The sequence below is a fragment of the Sarcophilus harrisii genome, chromosome 2 (assembly GCF_902635505.1).
Source record: "Sarcophilus harrisii chromosome 2, mSarHar1.11, whole genome shotgun sequence".
Taxonomy (NCBI): Eukaryota; Metazoa; Chordata; class Mammalia; order Dasyuromorphia; family Dasyuridae; genus Sarcophilus; species Sarcophilus harrisii.
This window is the reverse complement of record NC_045427.1, coordinates 294030384-294050420: the sequence shown is the minus strand read 5'-3', so window position 1 is coordinate 294050420 and position 20037 is coordinate 294030384. Positions and strand designations below refer to the sequence as shown.

The window sequence follows — 20037 nt, the reverse complement described above, 5'->3', positions numbered from 1 at the left end:
CTGAAAGTTGCTCAGAGCATCATTTCTGACTACAGAAGCACTTTCAAGAGAATCTATAGAAATAATTTTGCTGGACATTCTGTACCTCCTGGGTTGCAGGATTATCCTGAGGATGCTCCAAAACTAAGACATGGTGCCCAATATCTCATTAGTGGTTTTGCATATAAGGTTCCAGAAGCACTTTGAAATGTATGCTGTAAGAATTTCATGGAATACCCCCTTGTTTTACCCAATTCGGCACAAAGTCTATTTCCCATTTCAATAAGCTGTTGTTTTTGTCAGTTTATGCTAGAGATTTTTCTTCCTGCTTCCTTCAATTTCTTCTGCAGTATTTATATGAAGAAAGCTACTAGAGCCTGGGCCTGATCCCTAACCCTTATTTGGTCCAACTGATTGTTTCAATCTGTGGTTCCTTATTGAGGATTTTTGGTCATCACACTTTCTTTTCCAAGCATCAAAGACTTAGGGATTTGATATTGATTCTTGTTAAAAGTCTGCCCTCCCACTTTCTCTGCAGCACTGAAATGAATCTTTAAGTGGGTTACCTGTTCCTGTAGCCCTGAAATTTCTAAATGTACTTGATTATCTGTGTGGAAAGCTGACCCTACAACTCATCCATGTCCATTGGTTTCTACTGCACTCCTTGAGTTCTGTTACCATGGAATCCAAGAGACTACTTTTGACTTGTAGCTTCTTCAAAGTCATCCCAGTAAAAAGTATATCAGCTAGTGAGGAACCAGAAATTAATGTGGCAGATTTAGCCTTTAGATCATAACATTTGAAGTATCCTTTCCAGTATTGTTAAAATGGGGTTCTTGATCATTTAGGGCCTCTATTTAGTTAGTCATATGTACTACGGCAATAAATAAGTTTGTATTTTGTTTGTGCAGCTTCTGAATCTCACTGAATAGAAAACCTTTACTTCCATTTATTCAGTTACCTATTAGGATTATCTTTATTCTCCTTTTCAGGAAGCAAACCATGCAAACTGAGAATTTGAATTGCATGATCTCTTTCAAAGATTATAGCCTTCAGAACTGTTTTCATGTCACATAACTTCTTCTCTGTCTCAAACCTGGGCAGCAACCTAGTTTCTGATTGTTTTAAGCCCTATATGAAATCTACTTTTTTTTTCACACTGCTCTGTTTCAGCATTTTCACAATAATATTTCCAGTCCAACACCACCTGAGCATTATCACATTCTAGGAACTGTTCCCGTTTCAACACTAGAGACAATTCCTGTTGTACTTTAATGTCCTGTTGAAAACTGGCCAGCTGTGGTGTGAGGTTCCCCTCATCTTCTTGTAGTGTATGGATCTGAAAGCTTCTGGAAATAGTTTCCTTGACTATTTGTGCAATTTGAGCATCCCAAGCAGATTTCATTGCTGCTATATCCTCTTGATGCTTGGCAATAACAATATTCTTCTCTTTTAAAGCATCAACTTGTCTCCACTCAGCCCTTCTCAGTTCCATCTCAAGAGTATCATGATTGGCTTGGTGTTCAAAAACCTCTGACTACTGCAGGTTCTTCATTGCGCCCTTTCATTACAGTTAGCACTGCATCTTTTTCATCTGGCAAAACTATTTAGCTCCTCATGTTTTCTCTAAAATATTTTTTTCTTTTTTTTCCTAATTAGCTATACAGCCTGTAGTTTATTCTCTGTCTTTTAACTAGACATTTTTAACAACTGTCAGATACTTAATTTCCAAGTCTTTGTGTTTTACCTCTTTATCCAGTTCCACATTAGATGAGTCTGCTAACAGAAGGAATTCTGCTGTTTTAATACCAGCCACTTTTAAAGTCTCAGGTTCTTTGGCCAATAACATTACCATGAGCTTGTGGGTCAAGATTATGTTATTCATAACATCAATCTGAAGTCAAAATTCATGCTCTTTTTTTCAGTTAAGGCTCAAATTTTGATAAAAGTTTTTGTTTCTGTAAAGCAAGTTCACCTTCCAATTCCTGGAATTTTCTTTCAAACTGTGACTTCAAATATATTGTTCTTGATGGTGGTCTATTTCACAGTTCTTGTTGCCATGTATCTGTTCCACCTCTAAGCAATGTTTCTGCAGGTGGTGCTGATAGAAATGCTACAGTTCCTCTCACTTCCTGGCTTTCTAGGCAATAGCTTGCTTTATTTTGGGCACTTCTTAACTTGATCTCACTTATTTCTGCCTTTCTGCCTTCCTCCAAGATTATGGTTTGGGCAAAGGCAGCATAATGCTCAATCTCACAGTCCCTTTCCTCTAGAACCTGCAAATAATAGTTGAAGTCCTTTTTGAATCAACTGCAGCTCTCTTTTTACTTCCTGGAGCTGCCACTGGGCATACAATAGGATTGTTTAGTGCAGTGGTGCTTAAAGGGTCGAAAGTGTTTTCCATTCTTTTTTGTTTACAAACCAACAATCCATCAAATTCTTTCTGTTTTAGCAATTTAGAGTTGTGAGCAAAATTTGAGTTCTGTGACCAATCCTTGTTTCAGACAGGCTTAGGGACCAAGCCCAATCTGAATATATTTGATTAATATTTACATCTCAAATCTAGTTGATTTCTGTGTATTTCCACCTAGTCATTTGATTCCTAGCATGCCTCCATGTTTTAAGTTATTATATAGGCATCCGTCATAAAGGAGTTTTTATGGATTAAAATTTTATGTCAAGAGTAGAACAACTTCCTAGACGCAAATTAAATCAGGATTTAGAAACAGACTAAACAGAGCAACTTTGGAACAAATGCCAACTATTTACAGTTGAAGAAAGGCAGAGGGTGGAAGAAACAATTGAAGTTCTTTATTGATTTTCTCAGTCTCTGGAAAAAGAACAAAAATTAGTTGCATCTCAGCCAGGGACTTGAAAAAATAGAGGACACTTGGCAGAGCATAAGTCCCACTAGATGGCACAATGGATAAAGTATTGGGGTTGGAATCAGGAAATCCTGAGTTCAATTCAGTCTTCAAATACTATTTGTATATGTGAAAGTTACTTGTTTGCTTCATTTGCTTTAGCTGTAAATTGGAGATAATAATACCACCAACCTCCAAAATTTGATATGAAGATCAAATGAGATAATTTTTGTAAATGCTTTACACAATGCCTGTCACATTATATAAGTCTTTATTATATAAGCTTAATAAGTGTTTGTTGTCTTCTCCCTTCTTCAGGAAGCTTCCTTTATATCAAAAACTTAGTCACCATTTAAATTGTATGAAATTTGCACCCATGATTTTCTGGTTTACTATTTACCCATAAAAGTTCCCCTTCATTTGCCTCTTGTTAAAACAAAAGCAGAAGTTTTTGAACTCCCAATGCTCACTTAGTTGCTTATTGCAGGTTATCAGAGAGACTTATAAAGGAAAATGATAAATTTTGAAAGGGAAAATAAAGTTATTGATTCACTATAGTGTACCTATGAGCAGATACAAATGTTTTTACAAAGAATTGTACCAAAAGTTATACCTAAAAAGTTACTCAATAAAGTATGTATTTTGTCCCAATCATATACATGACAGATCTATACCTCAAAAAAAGCCCAAAGAACAAGACATGATACTTTATATGCAGAAATGTTTATTGCAGATTCTTTTGACCTATCTATCAGGTAATGAATAGCTGAATACCTTTGTTTTATGAATGTAATTTAATTTTGGAAATATATGATTTTTAAAAAAAAATATAAATTAAAAGGAACATGACAAAAAACTTAAATGAACTGATGCAGGGTGAGGTAAGCAAAATCAAAAGAACAATTTACACCATATCATCAATATTATGAAAATGATCATAATAGGAAACATAAACTGATGAAGAATGAAATGAGGAGAAACAGGAGTATCATTTATACAGTAAAAAATAATTAAAAGGACAAACAGCTTTGTTTTCACTTATTTGTTTGTTTTTGTTTATTTATTTTAAACATGCTTTGTGCTTTTTGAATCATGTTAGGAGATAAAACTCAGAGCAAATCAGAAAAACTATCAGAGAGAAAAAATAAAGAAAAATAATAGAACATAGCATGTGTTGATTTATATTCAGTCTCCTTAGATCTTTTTCTGGATGCAGAAGGCATTTGTTATCCAAAGTCTTTTGGGACTGCTTTGAATCATTGAACTACTGAGAACAATGAAGTTTTTCATCACACATTCTTTCTTTATTGTGTACAATATATTCCTGATTCTGCTTGCTTCACTCAGCATCAGTTCATATAAATATTCTCAGACCTTTCTAAAGGCAACTATGTTTTTTATATTACAATAATATTCCATTAGTTTACATACCATAACTTATTCAGCCATTCCCCTATTGATGGGCATCTACAATTTTCCAATTCTTTGCTGTCACAAAAAAAAAATGCTATAAACATTTGTGCATATGTGGGTCCTTTTCCTTTCTTTATGATACCTTTGGGATACAGACCCAGTAATGGCACTTCTGGGTCAAAGGGTACATACAGTTTTATAACTCTTTGGACATAGTTTAAGGTTGCTTTCCAGAATGGTTGGATCATTTCACAACTCCACCAAAAATGCATTTGAGTCCCAGATTTCCCACATACCCTCCAACATTTTTCATTATCTTTTCCTGTCAACTTAGTCAATCTGAAAGGCCTGACTTGGTATTTAGAGGTATTTTAATTTACATTTCTCTAATCAATAATGATTTATAGCATTTTTTCATATGACCATATGTGGTTTTAATTTTGTCATCTGAAAATTGTTCATATCCTTTAACAATTTATCAATTTGACACAATTCTTTACATATTTTAGAAGTGAGACCTTTATCAGAAATTCTGCCTGTAAGATACACAAAAAAGAAATTCCATTCAAAATAACTTGGGAATCTGTCTGTCAAGGAAAAGTTAGGAACTATATGAACACAACTACAAAACACTTCCCACTTAAAGTCAGATCTAATCAGCTGGAAAAATATCAACTGCTTATGAGTAGGCTGAGCAAATATAATAAAAATGACAATACTATCTAAATTAATCTGCTTATTTAGTGCCATACCAATCAAATTCCCAAGAAACTATTTTACATATCTAGAAAAAGCACTAACAAAATTCATATGGAAGAACAAAAGGTCAAGAATTTTAAGGGAATTAATGGGGAAAAAAAGCTAATGAAAATGGCCTAGCTATGCCAGACCTAAAACTATATTATAAAGCAGAGGTCATCAAAACCATTTGTTACTGGCTAAGAAGTAGAGTAGTCGAACAGTGGAATGGGTTAGGATGACAGGACAAAATAGTCAATAACTACTGCAATCTAGTATTTGACGAATCCAAACACCTCAGCTTTTGGGAAAAGAACTCACTATTTGACAAATTTACTGGGAAAATTTGAAACTAGTATGGAAGGAATTAGGGCTCTACTTTCAGCTAACACCACATACAAAGATAAGATCTAAATGGGTTCATGATTTGCATATATAGAGTGATATAAGCAAATTAGAAGAACATAGGATAGTTTATCTCTCAGATCTGTGGAGAAGGAAGGAATTTATGTCCAAAGAAGAACTGGAACTCATAATTGAACACCAGATAAATAATTTTGATTATATTAAGTTAAAAAGTTTTTGTACAAAAGCAAAAGATAATATTAGAAGAAAAGTAATAAATTGGGAAATCATTTTTATATTTAAGAGTTCTGATAAAGGCCTCCTTTCTAAAATAGAGAATTGACTCAAATTTATAATAATTCAAGCTTTTCTCCAATTGATAAATGGTCAAAGATATGAACACAATTTTCAGATGAAGAAATTAAAATTATTTCTAATCATATAAGAAGATGCTCTAAATCACTATTGATCACAGAAATGTAAATTAAGACTACTCTGAGATAATCAAACACCTTGCAGATTGGCTAAGATGACATTAAAGACAAGAACAAATGTTGGAGGGGATGTGGGAAAATTGGGACACATACATTGTTGGTGCAACTGTAAACTCTCCCATCTAAATGGGTTCACGATTTACACATAACGAGTGATATTATAAGCAAATTAGAAAAACACAGGATAGTTTCTCTCTCAGATATGTGGAGAAGGAAGGAATTTGTGTCCTAAAGAAGAACTGGAACTCATAATTGTACACCAGATAAATAATTTGATTATATTAAGTTAAAAAGGTTTCATACAAACAAAACTAATGCAGACAAGATTGGAAGGGAAGCCATTTTGGAGAGCAGCTTGGAACTATGCTCAAAAAGTTATCAAACTGCATATACACTTTGGCCCAACATCGTTTCTATTGGGCCTATATCCCAAAGAGATCTTAAAGGAAGGAAAGCAAAAATGTTTGTGGCAGCCCTTTTTGTAGTGGCTAGAAACTGGAAACTGAGTGGGTGCCCAACAATTGGAAAATGGCTGAATAAATTAGGATATATCAATGTTATGGAATGCTGAGAGGCCTGTAGACTTGCATGATCTGATGCTAAGTGAAATGAGCAGGACCTGGAGATTATTGTACATGGTAACAACAAGACTATACAACAATCAATTCTGATGGACGTGGCTCTTTCCAACAACGAGACGATTCAGGCCAGTTCCAATGATCTTGTGATGAAGAAATCCATCTACACCCAGAGTGAGGACTGTAGGAACTGAATGTGGATCACAACATAACATTCTCACTCTTTTTGTTGTTGTTTGCTTGTATTTTGTTTTCTTATTCATTCACTTTCTTTTTTTAATCTGATTTTTCTTGTGCAGTAAGAGAATTGCATGAATATGTTTATATATATTCATTTAACATATATTTTAACATGTTTAACATATACTGGATTGCCTGCCATTTAGGGGAGGTGGTTGGGGAAAAAGAGAAAAAATCTGAAACACAACGCTATGCAAGGGTCAATGTTGTCAAATTATCCATGCATATGTTTTGAAAATAAAAAGCTTTATTTAAAAAAATACTGGCTGTAAAGATTTTTTCCCCAGCTTTGTACTTCCCTTTTAATCTTATTTCTGTTAATTTTTTTAATTTGATGTAATCAAAATTGTCCATTTTATTTTTTTTAATGTTCTCTAGTTGTTCTGTGGTCATAAATTCCTCCTTTCTCTAAAGATCTAATAGGGAAATTATCCCTTGCTCTCCTCATTTGTTTATGATATCATCCTTTATGTCCAAATCATGTATCCATTATGATCTTATTTTAGTGTGGGCTGTGAGATGTAGCTACGTCTATGCCAAGTTTTTGACATATTATTTTTTGGTTTTCCCAACAATTTTTGTCAAATAGTGGGTTCTTCTTCCATAAGCTTGAATTTGAGAGTTTAGCAAATAGTAGATTGCTATAGGCCCTGATTATTGTGTTGTGTGTATTTAATCTATTCCAATGATCTATCATTCTATTTCTTAGCCTACACTACACGATTTTGATGAATGCTGATTTATAATATAATTTTAGGTTGTTACTGCTAAGCCACTCTCCTCTGTATTTTGTTTCACTAATTCCCTTGATATTCTTGATCTTTTGTTCTTCCAGATGAATTTTGATATCTTTTTCTGTTCTAAAAAATAATATTCTGGTAGTTTGATTAGTGTGGCACTGAACAAGTAAACCAATTGAGGCAGAATTGTCACTTTTATTATATTAGCTTAGTCCAGTCATGAGCAATTGATATTTTTCCAATTGTTTAGATGTTACTTTATTTGTCTGAGAACTGTTTTATAATTGTGTTCATATAGTTTTGGGGTTTGTCTGGGCAGCTAGACCCCCAAATATTTTATTTTGTCTACCGTAATTTTAAATGGAATTTATCTTTCTATCACTTGCTAATAGGCTTTGTCAGTATAGAAATACTAATAATTTCCATGGATTTTATCCTACAACTTGGGTAAAGCTATGAATTGTTTCCAGTAGGTTTTTGGATGATTTTCTAGGATTTTCTAAGTATATCATCATATCATCTGCAAAGAGTTTTATTTTCACATTGCCTATTCTAATTCCTTTAAATTCTTTTTCTTTTCTTCTTGCTAAAGCTAACATTTCTAGTAAAATGTAGAATAATAGTGGTGATAATGGGCATCCTTGTTTCACTCCTGATATTACTGGGAATGTGTTTAACTTCTCTCCATTACTAATAATGCTTGCTATAGGTTTTAGATAGATAACTGATTATTATTTTAAGTAAAGCTCCCTTTATCCCTGTGTTCCCTAGTATTTTTAACAGAAATGGGTGCTGTATTTTGTGAAAAGCTTTTATTGTTTCTATTCAGATTATCATTTGCTTTTTTTGGTTTGTTATTTATATGGTTGATTTTGGTAATATTTTTTTCTAATATTGAACCAATGCATTTCTCAAGAGTTACTGTAGAGGGCTGGAACTCTGAAAAGTGTCTAAAACAGCAGAGCACTTAAGGCTAATTACCTACTCGACATGTGATAATGGTTCTATAAACATGGTGATGTGATGGCTCTCCTCACATTTGGTGCTTGCTAAATGTGTTGTGATGAGGTAATCATAGGCAAGGATTGGAGGGCGGAGGAAAAAAGTCAGAGCTTCTCTGCCACAGCATGCTGAGGAGAGAGGGCATCATGCTCCACACTCCAGAGTCCAGGATTCATCTTTGCTTGCCTGCCTCCTTCACTACTCCTCCTAAATACCAAGGATTTTGACTGATCCTGACTTTGACTGATCCTGAGGCCCTCCAGAGAGCTAGCCCAGATATTATAAGTTATAGATAGTGTTTTCCCATCTAGGGATATAAATAGTTTAAACTTTAAATAATATATATTTTTCTCCTGTTTACCTTTCTATGCTTCTCTTGAGTCCTGTGTTTGTAGATCATATTTTCTGTTTTGTTCTATTCATTTTAATTAAAATGATTGAAGGTCTCTTACTTTATTGTAAACAGCATATTGTAGGGTTTTGTTTTTAATACACTCTGCTTTTTGCTTCCTTTTAATGGGAGAGTTCATCCCATTCTTATAAAGGTATGATTACCAGCTTTGAATTTCCCTATATCCTCTTTTCTCTTTTGTATAGATATTTTTCTCTTTCCACCTTGTGCTTAGTCCTGCTTTTTTTTATCCTCCCCACTTACTACCTTATCTCCTACAACCCCTTTCCCTTCTCTTAGTTGTGTTTTTTTTACCCCCTACAACTACTACCTTATCTTCTGTCACAGCTTTCTCTCTTTTCTTCCCTTTTCCTTTAGTATTTCTGATTTCCTTTCTATCCTGTCCCTCCTTCCTCTTTTCCTTTTTCTCCTCCTGCTTCTTTATAGTTTTACATAAATTTCTATGCCCAACTCAATGATTAAGTTATTCCCTCTTAGAGCCAAAACTGATATCAAACTTCAGACAATGCTCATCCCCTTTCCTTCTTTCCCTCCATTGTAATAGGTCTTTTCCACTTTTTCATTTGACATAATTGTCCCATTATATCTATCCTTTCCTCTTTTTCCAATACACACCTTTTTCTATTCCTTAATGTTTTTTTTTCTTTGATGTCCATCACATCAGAATTCATTCACAATCACCCTGTTAACAGACAACCTATGTGTCCCAGTGACTGATGCAGTTTTCAAGAGTTACAGATAGTTATTTTCTCATCTAGGGAATATAAATAGCTTAACCTTTAAATAATATATATTTTTCTTCTGTTTACCTTTCTATGCTTCTCTTGAGCATTGTGTTTGTAGATTATATTTTCTTTTTAGTTCTATGTTTTCAATAGACATGATTGAAAGTCTCTTACTTTATTGAAACTCATCGTTTCACCAACAGAGAATTCTGAATCTTGCTTGGTGGTTGTAACCCCAAGTCTTTTGCCTTTGTGAATATGGTATTCTAGGTCCTCTAATCCTTTATTGTAAAAGTTTCTAGGTCCTGGGTAATCCTAACTGTTGCTCCTTAGTATTTGAATTGTTTTTGTCTGGAAGCTTGCAGTCTTTTTTTTCCTTGAGATTATAAGTTTGCACAATGTTCCTTGGAGTTTTCATTGGGGAATTTCTTTATGAAGGTGATCAATGGATTCTTTCAATCAGTATTTCCCCCCCTATGTTTATAGAAGATTGGGAAAGTTTATCTTATTGAAATCTTGAAGAATGCCATCTAGACTCCTTTTTTGATAATGAATTTCAGGTAGGCCAATAATTTTTAAATTGTTTCTTCTGGGTCTGTTTTCCAGATTGGCTGTTTTTCCAATGAAGTGTTTCACATTTTCTTCCCTTTTTTCATTCTTTTTAGGTTGTTTGATTCATTTTTGCTCTGTCTCACAAAGTCATTAGCTTCCATTTGCACTGTTCTAGTTTTTAATGTGTGATTTTCTTCCATTATCTTTTGTATCTCTTTCTATTTGTTTAATTCTACTGCTTCAAAAGTTTTTTTCTTTAGACAATTTTTTTCTTTCCTTTTCCAAGCTGTTGACTCTCTCATGCATACCTCTAATTTCCTTCCTCATTTTTTTCTTCTAACTCTCTTATTTGCCTTTTAAAGTCTTTTATTAATTCTTCCAAGAAGGCTCTTTGGGCTTGACAATAATTCATAATCAGATTTCTTCTGTGGACATTCTGTTCTTATTAGAGTTTATGTTTTGATCTGCCCTGTCACCATAGTAGCATTCCAAGGTTCCAAGTAGCAAGGTTCTTTTCTGTTTCTTCCTCATTTTCTTTCCTTTTGGTATTCTCTCCTTTTTACTTTTATGGTTGAACTCTTCTCCTGGTGTAAAGGGGGAACAGCTCTGAGCCTTGGCTTTAAGCACATTTCCCCCTTGTATTTGTAGAAAATAGATTTGTCTGCTCTGTTCAGGAAATTGCCTGGTTTCCCAGGGGGGCTGGGAATAGAAGCTGCCCCACTGCTGTACTTCTCTCCTGAGCCAGGACTGAGGGTCTTAGTTGCCGAGTTGCTGTGATTAAGACCCTCTCACTGGCTTTCCCAGAGTCTATTTGAGCAGAGCTGAACACCCTTTTCACTCCAGTGAGACTGACCTTTCTTGAAGTTTTTCCAGTCTATCCTGAGATGGAGAATGATTTCATTCCATTAGACTCTGTTGAGAGGCCTGGTTTCATGTGGTTTTCAAGGGAAACTGGGAGATTTCAGCCAGCATCCTGACTTTACTCTGCCATCTTGGCTCCACCTCTGGAACTTTCTCTCACAAACAACTTTGAAAGCTGCAACATTCTCTGCATTAACCATCCATGATTTCAGAGGACCAATGATGAAACAAACTGTCATTGCCTGAGACACGGGGAAATTCTTATGATACAGAATCACACAGAGATATGTATATATTACTTTATACTGGTAAAAAGGAAATTTGTTTGACTACATATTTATTATACAGAATTCATTTTTGTATCCTATTATTTTCTTTCAGTTATGTGGGAAAATAGGTTTCTGTTCATTTAACAGAAATTATAAAAATAGGTGGTGCTACAGATGTTGGATGTGGAACATATTTTAAGATGAGGTAATTTTATTAATTTTACTTAATTGTTTTTACTCTGTTACAAGACACTTATAGAGAATGAATGTTTTTGATATAAAAGCAAATAACATTAAGCCTTCATCTAGTCTGGTGCTCATTCTTGTATTTACAATATTAGAAGTTCTATTCTGCATGACTTCATTCCCTGTTTGTTCATAAGAGAGTACAATTAATTCTCCCATTGCCATTACATGGTTGTCATAGATTATCTTCACAAAACCACCTCAAGCCTCTGCAGTATTTTGTAAGTAGTCAAGTTGTCCTGCATTCTTCCACAATTGACTATTATCTATCTATTTCTATATTGATTTATTTCTCTATTGCTTTATCTATCTATAAGTTGATCTGCAGGTTAGTGTTTCTCACCAAAACTATTACTATATTGAAGGATTTGACAATGAATTCAGACCATATAATTTTTATTTCTTTCAAGGTACTTTGCACTTCATATGAACTGTTACTTATTATTGATTTTCCTTAGTTTCTTTAAATGTAAAATAAAGGGAAATAAAAGAACATATTTCCTAGGATTGTTGTAAGGATTATATGAAGAAATATTTATAAGATCCTCTGCAAATCTTAAAATACTATACAAGCAGAGGCTATTATTTTTATTTTTGTTGGTCATGGTAGCAGCAGCAGCAGCAACAACAACAACAGTAGTAGTATATTGACTTCCCTGAGAGGAGAAAAAGGAGAAGAAATATATTGACTCCAATAAATTTTTAAAATCTCACTTCTACATGTAATATTTTTATCAGTTTGTTATTAAAATCATCTGATAGAAACTCCCCTTGAAAATGGAGTTATTCTAAATTTCTCCAATGCTAGGTTTAAAAATATCATTTTAGAAGTGTATATTCAAAGTCCTCTAATTCCTCTGAAAGGATCTTGGCAAAAAATGCATAGATTGAAACACACTTCTCCCAAAATATCATCAACCATAGAAGTTTTCTGACTACTCATTAGGTTATTATTCATATCTTGTGAAGTCTATCATGATAACATGACATGCTTCTGCTTGTAAGAAGTCATTTTTCCAAAGTTAGAAGTCATTGATGATATGTTTGAAAGTTTTGCTAATGGATTTCATTTCCCCAAACATCGAATCTGATTTTTTAGGAGTTTTTACTTTTATATTTGTTAAGATTTTTTATTCAAGTAGAGACTATTCTGATACTCATAGCAGACATTATTAGGCTATCAATCCCTGAAATACTAGGGTAATGGTAGTCATTTTTATAAGAATGCAGAAAAGGTGGTAGATAAGGAGTCAAATGACCTTAGGGGAAGTTTGTTCTTCAATTTCATCATTTGAAAAATGAATGATTTTGACTAAATGGCCTCTAATGGCCCTTTCAGCTCAGATTCCATAACTCAAGAGAAGATGATAGAATGATCACATAGCAATGATGAAGCTATAACAGTACCCTACTTTCCCAAATATTAAAACACAATGAAAGACCTCTAGCACAGAATATACATCTTTAATGATATGTTGATTTTTAGAAAACACATTGACAGGAATTAGATATGATTAGAAGTAATAGACAACTCCTTATCTATATTTGAAAAATAGATATCTTCACGAAATTATGGTAATAGTGAAATATTCAAGTTGACAAAATACCTCATTAGCATAAAAATATGTGTATAAATCATAAAATGTGTGCATAAATCATCATCACATCATCATCATCATATCATCACCATAATCATCACCATATCATCCACATCACCATAATCACCACCATCATCATCATCACCACATCACCATAATCATCATTTTAATAAGAGGTTTTATGAAATCAACATAAGCCCCCCTAGGAGATGTTTGGAATCAACTAATCTAGATTTCAGGGCCCTGACTGTGATGTTCTCTTCTTTTGTATAATATAAGATGGTTCTCTTGGAGCAGTTTTCTTGGGGAGGTTTTCTGGAGGCAGCCTTAGTATCAGTTCAGATCAATAATCACCCCAAATGCACCCGGGTGTTAAAAGTCCATATTTTTTATTACTTTCTGCAAAATAGCCCAGTTAGTTTTCTTAGAGGCCTATCTCTCTGCTTGGTTCCAAGAACTCCCTCTTAATGTCTCCAAATCCAAAGGTTTGTCTTTCAACTCAAGCCAGCACCAAGGTGAAAGTTGGAATGAATCTGACTCCACCTCCCAGAGTAGGTTTGTGGGCTTCCTTCCAGAGTGCTCCCCTCTCTGTCAATCTTCCGAACTAACTAACCTGAAGCTCTAAGAGCTTCTTTATATATGATCTCCCAAAGTTGACTCCTCCTCTGAGGAAGGGATTAAGAGAGGTGTGAATTCACAAAGTTACAAAGTTAACTTTGTAAATTTCCCATACTTGTGAACTCCAATGAGTACTTAAATACATTAATGAGATAGATGATTTGCTAAGTACCATGCTAAATTAGATAATTATTGTCTCTATCAACTCTAATGAGTTAACACTGTAAGGATTCCAACACCTGACCACTGTGCTAGAACAATTAATGAGAAAATATGTTTCCTTAGCAATGATAAAGTAGGAGGGGGAATAGTACCTGTTATGTATCAGGCACTGTGCTATAAGGTCTACAAATTTTATCTTATTTAATTTAGATGAATCTGGCAAAACCAGCTATGTTAACATAGCTTATAGAGCACTTATAGATATTACTGCGTACCAGTTATTGAGTTGTGAGTCCATCTAAGCCTTACAGAAACCCTAAAGAGTAGGTGCTGTTATTATTCCAATTTTACAGATAAGGAAATCAAGGTAAATGAAAATTAAGTAACTTGCCCAGGGACATTTTAGAGATAATAAGTGTTTGGTGCTAGACGTGAACTCAGATCTGTCTGGTGTCAGCTACAGCACCCTACAGTAGACACTAGTCGTGGGTATTAAATTTTCTTGGTTCATAATTCCTTTAGTGTCTCAATAATTTTGTTTTGGCAACTATAGGCCAAAAGAAAAGTCTAATGGTTCCATTTATTAAGTAGGTAAGTAGAAACAATAAGTATTTATGTCTTAAAAACTTTGTAATTATTTGAAAAAATATGCAAGTTAATTGAAAGAAAAAAATAATATTTTACATTAATTCTTAAATAACCACAATAACTTGCTAATGGCATATGTTCTCCTCTTGGGCATTATGCAGTTTCTCAAAATTTAGAATTAGATGGATACTATCATCTTCACTTCTTTTATTTGTATGATGATTGCTTTTTATCACAACCATGACAAAAACTCAGTTTCATCAAGATAAAATATTTTGTAAATGAGAAATTTTGAGAAGTTAATACTATAGTCAAAAGTACAAATAAACAAAACATATCTGAACATTTGAGAATGTCATCACAGGAATATAGCAAATTTGATATCAAAGGTGAATTTCCACAAACTAGCAGTTCATAGAATTTGGCAGATACTGATTATCACTGTGTTTCCTTTGACAATATAAAGTATTTTGTAATGTCTCCACAAGTTAGCTATAGCTTTGGGATGCTAAATTATTCATTTTGCGGACTGGAATGGACAAAGGGCTTTGGATTGAAATATCTTTATTACAGCTATTTGACTATTAACTATATGATGATGCCCAGGTGAAATGGGGAGGATTTTATCCATACTTCTTGCAAATACCTTGCAGACATAAAGCTGGTTGAAAGAATGTGAACAAACTGATAAAAAGGATCTATAGAAATTTGTTCTTGTTGAGTCATTTCAGTTCTGTTTGATTCTTTCTTTGTGATCCTATTTAGAATTTTCTTGGCAAAGATACTGGAATGGTTTGTCATTTCCTTCTCCAGCTCATTTTATAGATAAGAAAACTGAGGCAAACAGTGGTTTGCTCAGGATCACACAGCCATTAAGTGTCTGAGACCAGATTTCCAAGTCCTGTGTTCTGTCCAATAAACCACCTAGCTGTCTGTATAAAAATTACTGGGTGCTAATATACTTGACTAGCGATTGATTTATCCCTGTACAGGGAGATTCCTATGTATAGAATAACTAATTTAGCTATCATTATCTAAGCAAGAAGTGCAAGATATGAAATGATTATATTTTAATACATATGAAAGGATCATAATCAGATTAGGAAACTTTCCTAATCACAATGCCCTTGAGCTAGATAAAAGAGATGGGTTTGGAATTACAGTTAGGGGATAGGTTTGTCAATCTAATAGCTGGCTGCTGCTGATGATATCTAAGACCCCTCTAACAATTGATCCAGCAACAGTAATCAGATATACAGAGGGAGAATGGGAGTTCTGGTTTCTTCAGAAGTGTTTATAACTCAGCCATCAACCCAAACCATTGCCCGTACTTGCTGAGACTGGAGAGCTGGGAAGCTGAATGTTTGTCTATTTATGACTAATAAACTACCTATCTTCTTCTGTTTGAATTCTTGAAACCTCAGTACCCCATCCAAGATCTCCTTATATCTGTGCAATAATTTATATGGTATGTAGCTTCTCTGAGTTCCATTTGGATGAAGTATCAAGGTAGCATATATAGTCTATCACTGGGCTCTTACTAATAGCCTTTTCAGCTTGGCAGGGCCCATAAAAATTATGATTATGCTGACTAGTTCTTCAGTAATCCAATGTCACTTGTGAATGGTCTAATCACTCCTGAGAGTAATTTAAAAGTAGGTCTGAAGAGCTATAAAACTGTGAATACCCTGATCTAGCAATAGCATTACTATGTCTATATTGCATTGGGCTTTTATAAAAAAAATGAAAAAAATTGTACAAAATTGTATATAAAAAGCTTTTTGTGGTGGCTAACAATTAGAAATTGAGGAGATGCCCATCAACTGGGGCTGAACAAGTTATGGTATATAGTTATAATGGAAAACGATTGTACTCTAAGAAATGGTAAACAAAATGATTTCTGAAAAACCTGAAAAGAATTATATAGACTGATAAAGAATGAAGTGTATTACCAACAAAACCCACAAGCATATTACTGATAAAGGCCATCAGCAAGAAATAGAAAGAGAAATTCCATTTAAAATTATTGTAGATGGAATAAAATATTTAAGGGTGTAGCTGTCCATAGAAACCCAAGAACTATATGAACACAATTATAAAATAATCAAATAAAATCTGATCTAAACAATAGGAAAAATATTACATGTTCTTGGGTAGGCTGAGCTAATGTAATAAAAAGGATGATTCTGCCTAACTTGGTTTACTTGTTCAGTGTCATGCTGATCAAATTGCCAAAACATTATTTTATAGAAATAGAAAAAAATAACAATTCATCTGAAAGAACAAAAGATTAAGAATATCAAGGGAATTAAGGGAAAAAATACAAAGGATGGTGGCTTAGCAGTACCAGCCTAAAATTATAAAGCAGCAGTCATCAAAACTATTTGGTATAGGCTAAGAAATAGAGTGATGTATGGAGTGATGATAGAGTAATTAGACACACATGACACCATAATCAAGATCTATAACAATCTCACCATCTGACAAAAATTGCTGGGAAAACTGGAAAATAATATGTCAGAAACTTGGCAAAGACTTACCTCTCATACCCCATGCCAAAATATCAAAATGGATGCATGATTTGAGCATAAAGGACAATACCATGAACAAATTAGGAGAATAAGGGATAATTTACCTCTTAGATCTTTGGAGAAGGGAAGAATTTATGACCAAAGCACAACTAGAGAATATTATGAAAGGCAAAATGGACAACTTTGATTCCATTAAATAAAGTTTTTGCACCAACAAAACCAACAGAAACAAGATTTTAAAGGAAGTACAGTGCTGGGAAAAAAATCTTTGCATCTAGTTTTTCTATAAAGGTTTTATTTCTTAAATATATAAAGAACATAGAATACATAAAATCAAATTTATAAGAATATAAGTTTTTCTATCAAAGGATATGAACAATTTTCAGATGATGAAATTAAAGCCATATATACTCATATGAAAAAATGTTCTAAATCACTATTCATTAGAAAAATGCAAATTAAAACAACTATGACTACCAACTCATATCTCTGCTAAGATGACAGGAAAAGGTAATGATAAATGTTGGACAGTATGTGGGAAATCTGGGACACTAAGGCATTGTTGGTGGAGTTGTCAAATGATCCTACCATTCTGGAGAGCAATCTGAAATTATGCCCAAAAGATTATAAAACTGTACATACTCTTTGACTCAGCAGTGCCATTAGTGAGTCTTATTTCAAGGAAATCATAAAGGAGGCAAAAGGACCCACATGTGCAAAAATGTTTGTAGCAGGTCTTTTTGTAATAACAAAGGAATGGAAAATTAGTAGATACCAATCAATTGGAAAATGGTTGAACAAGTTGTGGTATATGAAGTTTTTTTTTTTTTTAATTAAAATTTTTACTGAATATTTTCCAAATTCTATTTTTTTAGTGCAGTTTTTTAAATTAATTAATTAATTAATTAATTTATTTTTATTTAATAGCCTTTTATTTACAGGTTATATGTATGGGTAACTTTACAGCATTGACAATTGCCAAACCTCTTGTTCCAATTTTTCACCTCTTACCCCCCACCCCCTCCCCCAGATGGCAGGATGACCAGTAGATGTTAAATATATTAAAATATAAATTAGATACACAATAAGTATACATGACCAAACCGTTATTTTGCTGTATAAAAAGAATCAGACTCTGAAATATTGTACAATTAGCTTGTGAAGGAAATCAAAAATGCAGGTGGGCATAAATATAGGGACTAGGAATTCAATGTAATGGTTTTTAGTCATCTCCCAGAGTTCTTTTTCTGGGCATAGCTAGTTCAGTTCATTACTGCTCCATTAGAAATGATTTGGTTGATCTCATTGCTGAGGATGGCCAGGTCCATCAGAACTGGTCATCATATAGTATTGTTGTTGAAGTATATAATGATCTCCTGGTCCTGCTCATTTCACTCAGCATCAGTTCATGTAAGTCTCTCCAGGCCTTTCTGAAATCATCCTGTTGGTCATTTCTTACAGAACAATAATATTCCATAATATTCATATATGTGGTATATGAAGTTAATGGAATATTATTGTTTTGTAAAAAATATATATATAGCTGATTTTAGAAAGGCCTGGAAAGATTTCTATGATCTTATGCTGAGTGAAGCAAGCAGAACCAGGAATATATTGTAAAGAATAACAGCAAGAATGTGTGATGATAAACTCTCTCTCTCTTTCTCTATATAATATATATATATATATATATATGCATATGATAAACTATAAACAATGAAAGACTTGATTTTTTTCAGTGATCCAAAACAATCCCAATAGGCTTTGGACAGAAAATGACATATGCATCCAGAAAAGATCTAGAGATTGAATGTAAATCAGCTCATGCTATAATCACTTTCTTCTATTTTTTAAAATTATTTTTCTCATGGTTTTTCATTTTTGCTCTGATTTTTCTCTCCCAATATGATTCATAAAGTCATGTGTACTAAAAATAAACTGGGCAGGGGAAGTGTGTTTTTCTGAGCTCTCCTCACGACCCTCAAACTAATAGCAATTCCTGCCTCTGAACAGGTTTTGGAGTGACAGAACCCACAAATATTGAGAGTGTAACAAATTTCTAGCAGAAGATAATTTCTAAGATCTCCAGAAAAGGTCTTTTTTAATCGAGCATGGAGGGAGGTGGGCCAAACGCATGTAAGCCAAGCACAGGTGCCATGTGCAGGCAGTGCACAGTCTCAGGGCAGTGTGGGTTCCATGGACTGGAGAATCAACTGGGAGGAATCTACATCAGGGCTGGCTACTCTGTCTTGGTTGCAAGCCAGTAGATCAGCAGACTAGTTACAAGACATCCAATGCAAATACAAAAGGCAAATAGTGAATTTCTAAATGCCAGAATTTCCCAGGATCTGACCACACTCATCCAGCCCTGGAAGTTAGTCAACACTGACCCAGTGCAGCCACTGTTGTCTATAGAGGAAGCTTAGACAATCTCCCCTTTGACCTAAAGGCAGACCTCAACTTTTTAAAAATAAATCAGCAAAAAACCAAAAATAACTCAGGCCATAGATAGTTTTTATAAAGAGAAAAAGAGATTTCAAATGCTAAGGACACTAAAAGCAGATCATTTCCTGATGAAGCCCCAAAAGGTGTTATAAATTGGTCCCCATCTCAAGACTCTTGGTAGAACTCAAAAAACATCTTAAAAGTGAGCTAGGAAAAAAATGGAAAAATGAAATGAAAACTTTGCAAGAGGATTTGGAATAAGAAACACAGAAATCATCTGAAGAAAGCTTCTTACAAAATAGGTTTAGTGAAATGGAAAAAGCATATAACTCCTTACAAAATGGATTTAAAAAAATGAAAAAAACACTCCCTAAAAAAAGAATTTGTGAAATGGAAAAAGTAAACAACTTCTTAAAAAACAAAATTTATGAAATGGAAAAAAAAATCCATAGAACAAAACAATTCATTGTAAATTTCAATTGGATAAATAAAAAAAGAATTTAAAAAAGATAAAAAAAATATTTCACTAAAAATTAGAACTGAACAAATGGAAATGACTCGATGAGACATCAGGAATCAGTTAAGCAAAACCAAAAAAAAAAAAAATGTAAAAAGCTTCCTTGTAAAAACAAAGTGA

General features: G+C 33.7%; 1 protein-coding gene across 1 annotated transcript in view; it reads right to left on the bottom strand.

Moving 5' to 3' along the window:
• Positions 1–582: 582 nt before the first annotated feature.
• The window catches only part of CCDC57 (coiled-coil domain containing 57), a 32950-nt gene continuing 13495 nt past the window's right edge, over positions 583–20037 (bottom strand). Inside the window, 10 exon segments of the mRNA XM_031949293.1 lie at positions 583–762; positions 855–903; positions 941–1072; positions 1074–1526; positions 1528–1571; positions 1573–1663; positions 1665–1901; positions 1903–1996; positions 1999–2143; positions 2145–2276. Coding sequence (XP_031805153.1) covers positions 583–762; positions 855–903; positions 941–1072; positions 1074–1526; positions 1528–1571; positions 1573–1663; positions 1665–1901; positions 1903–1996; positions 1999–2143; positions 2145–2276 — 1557 coding nt within the window.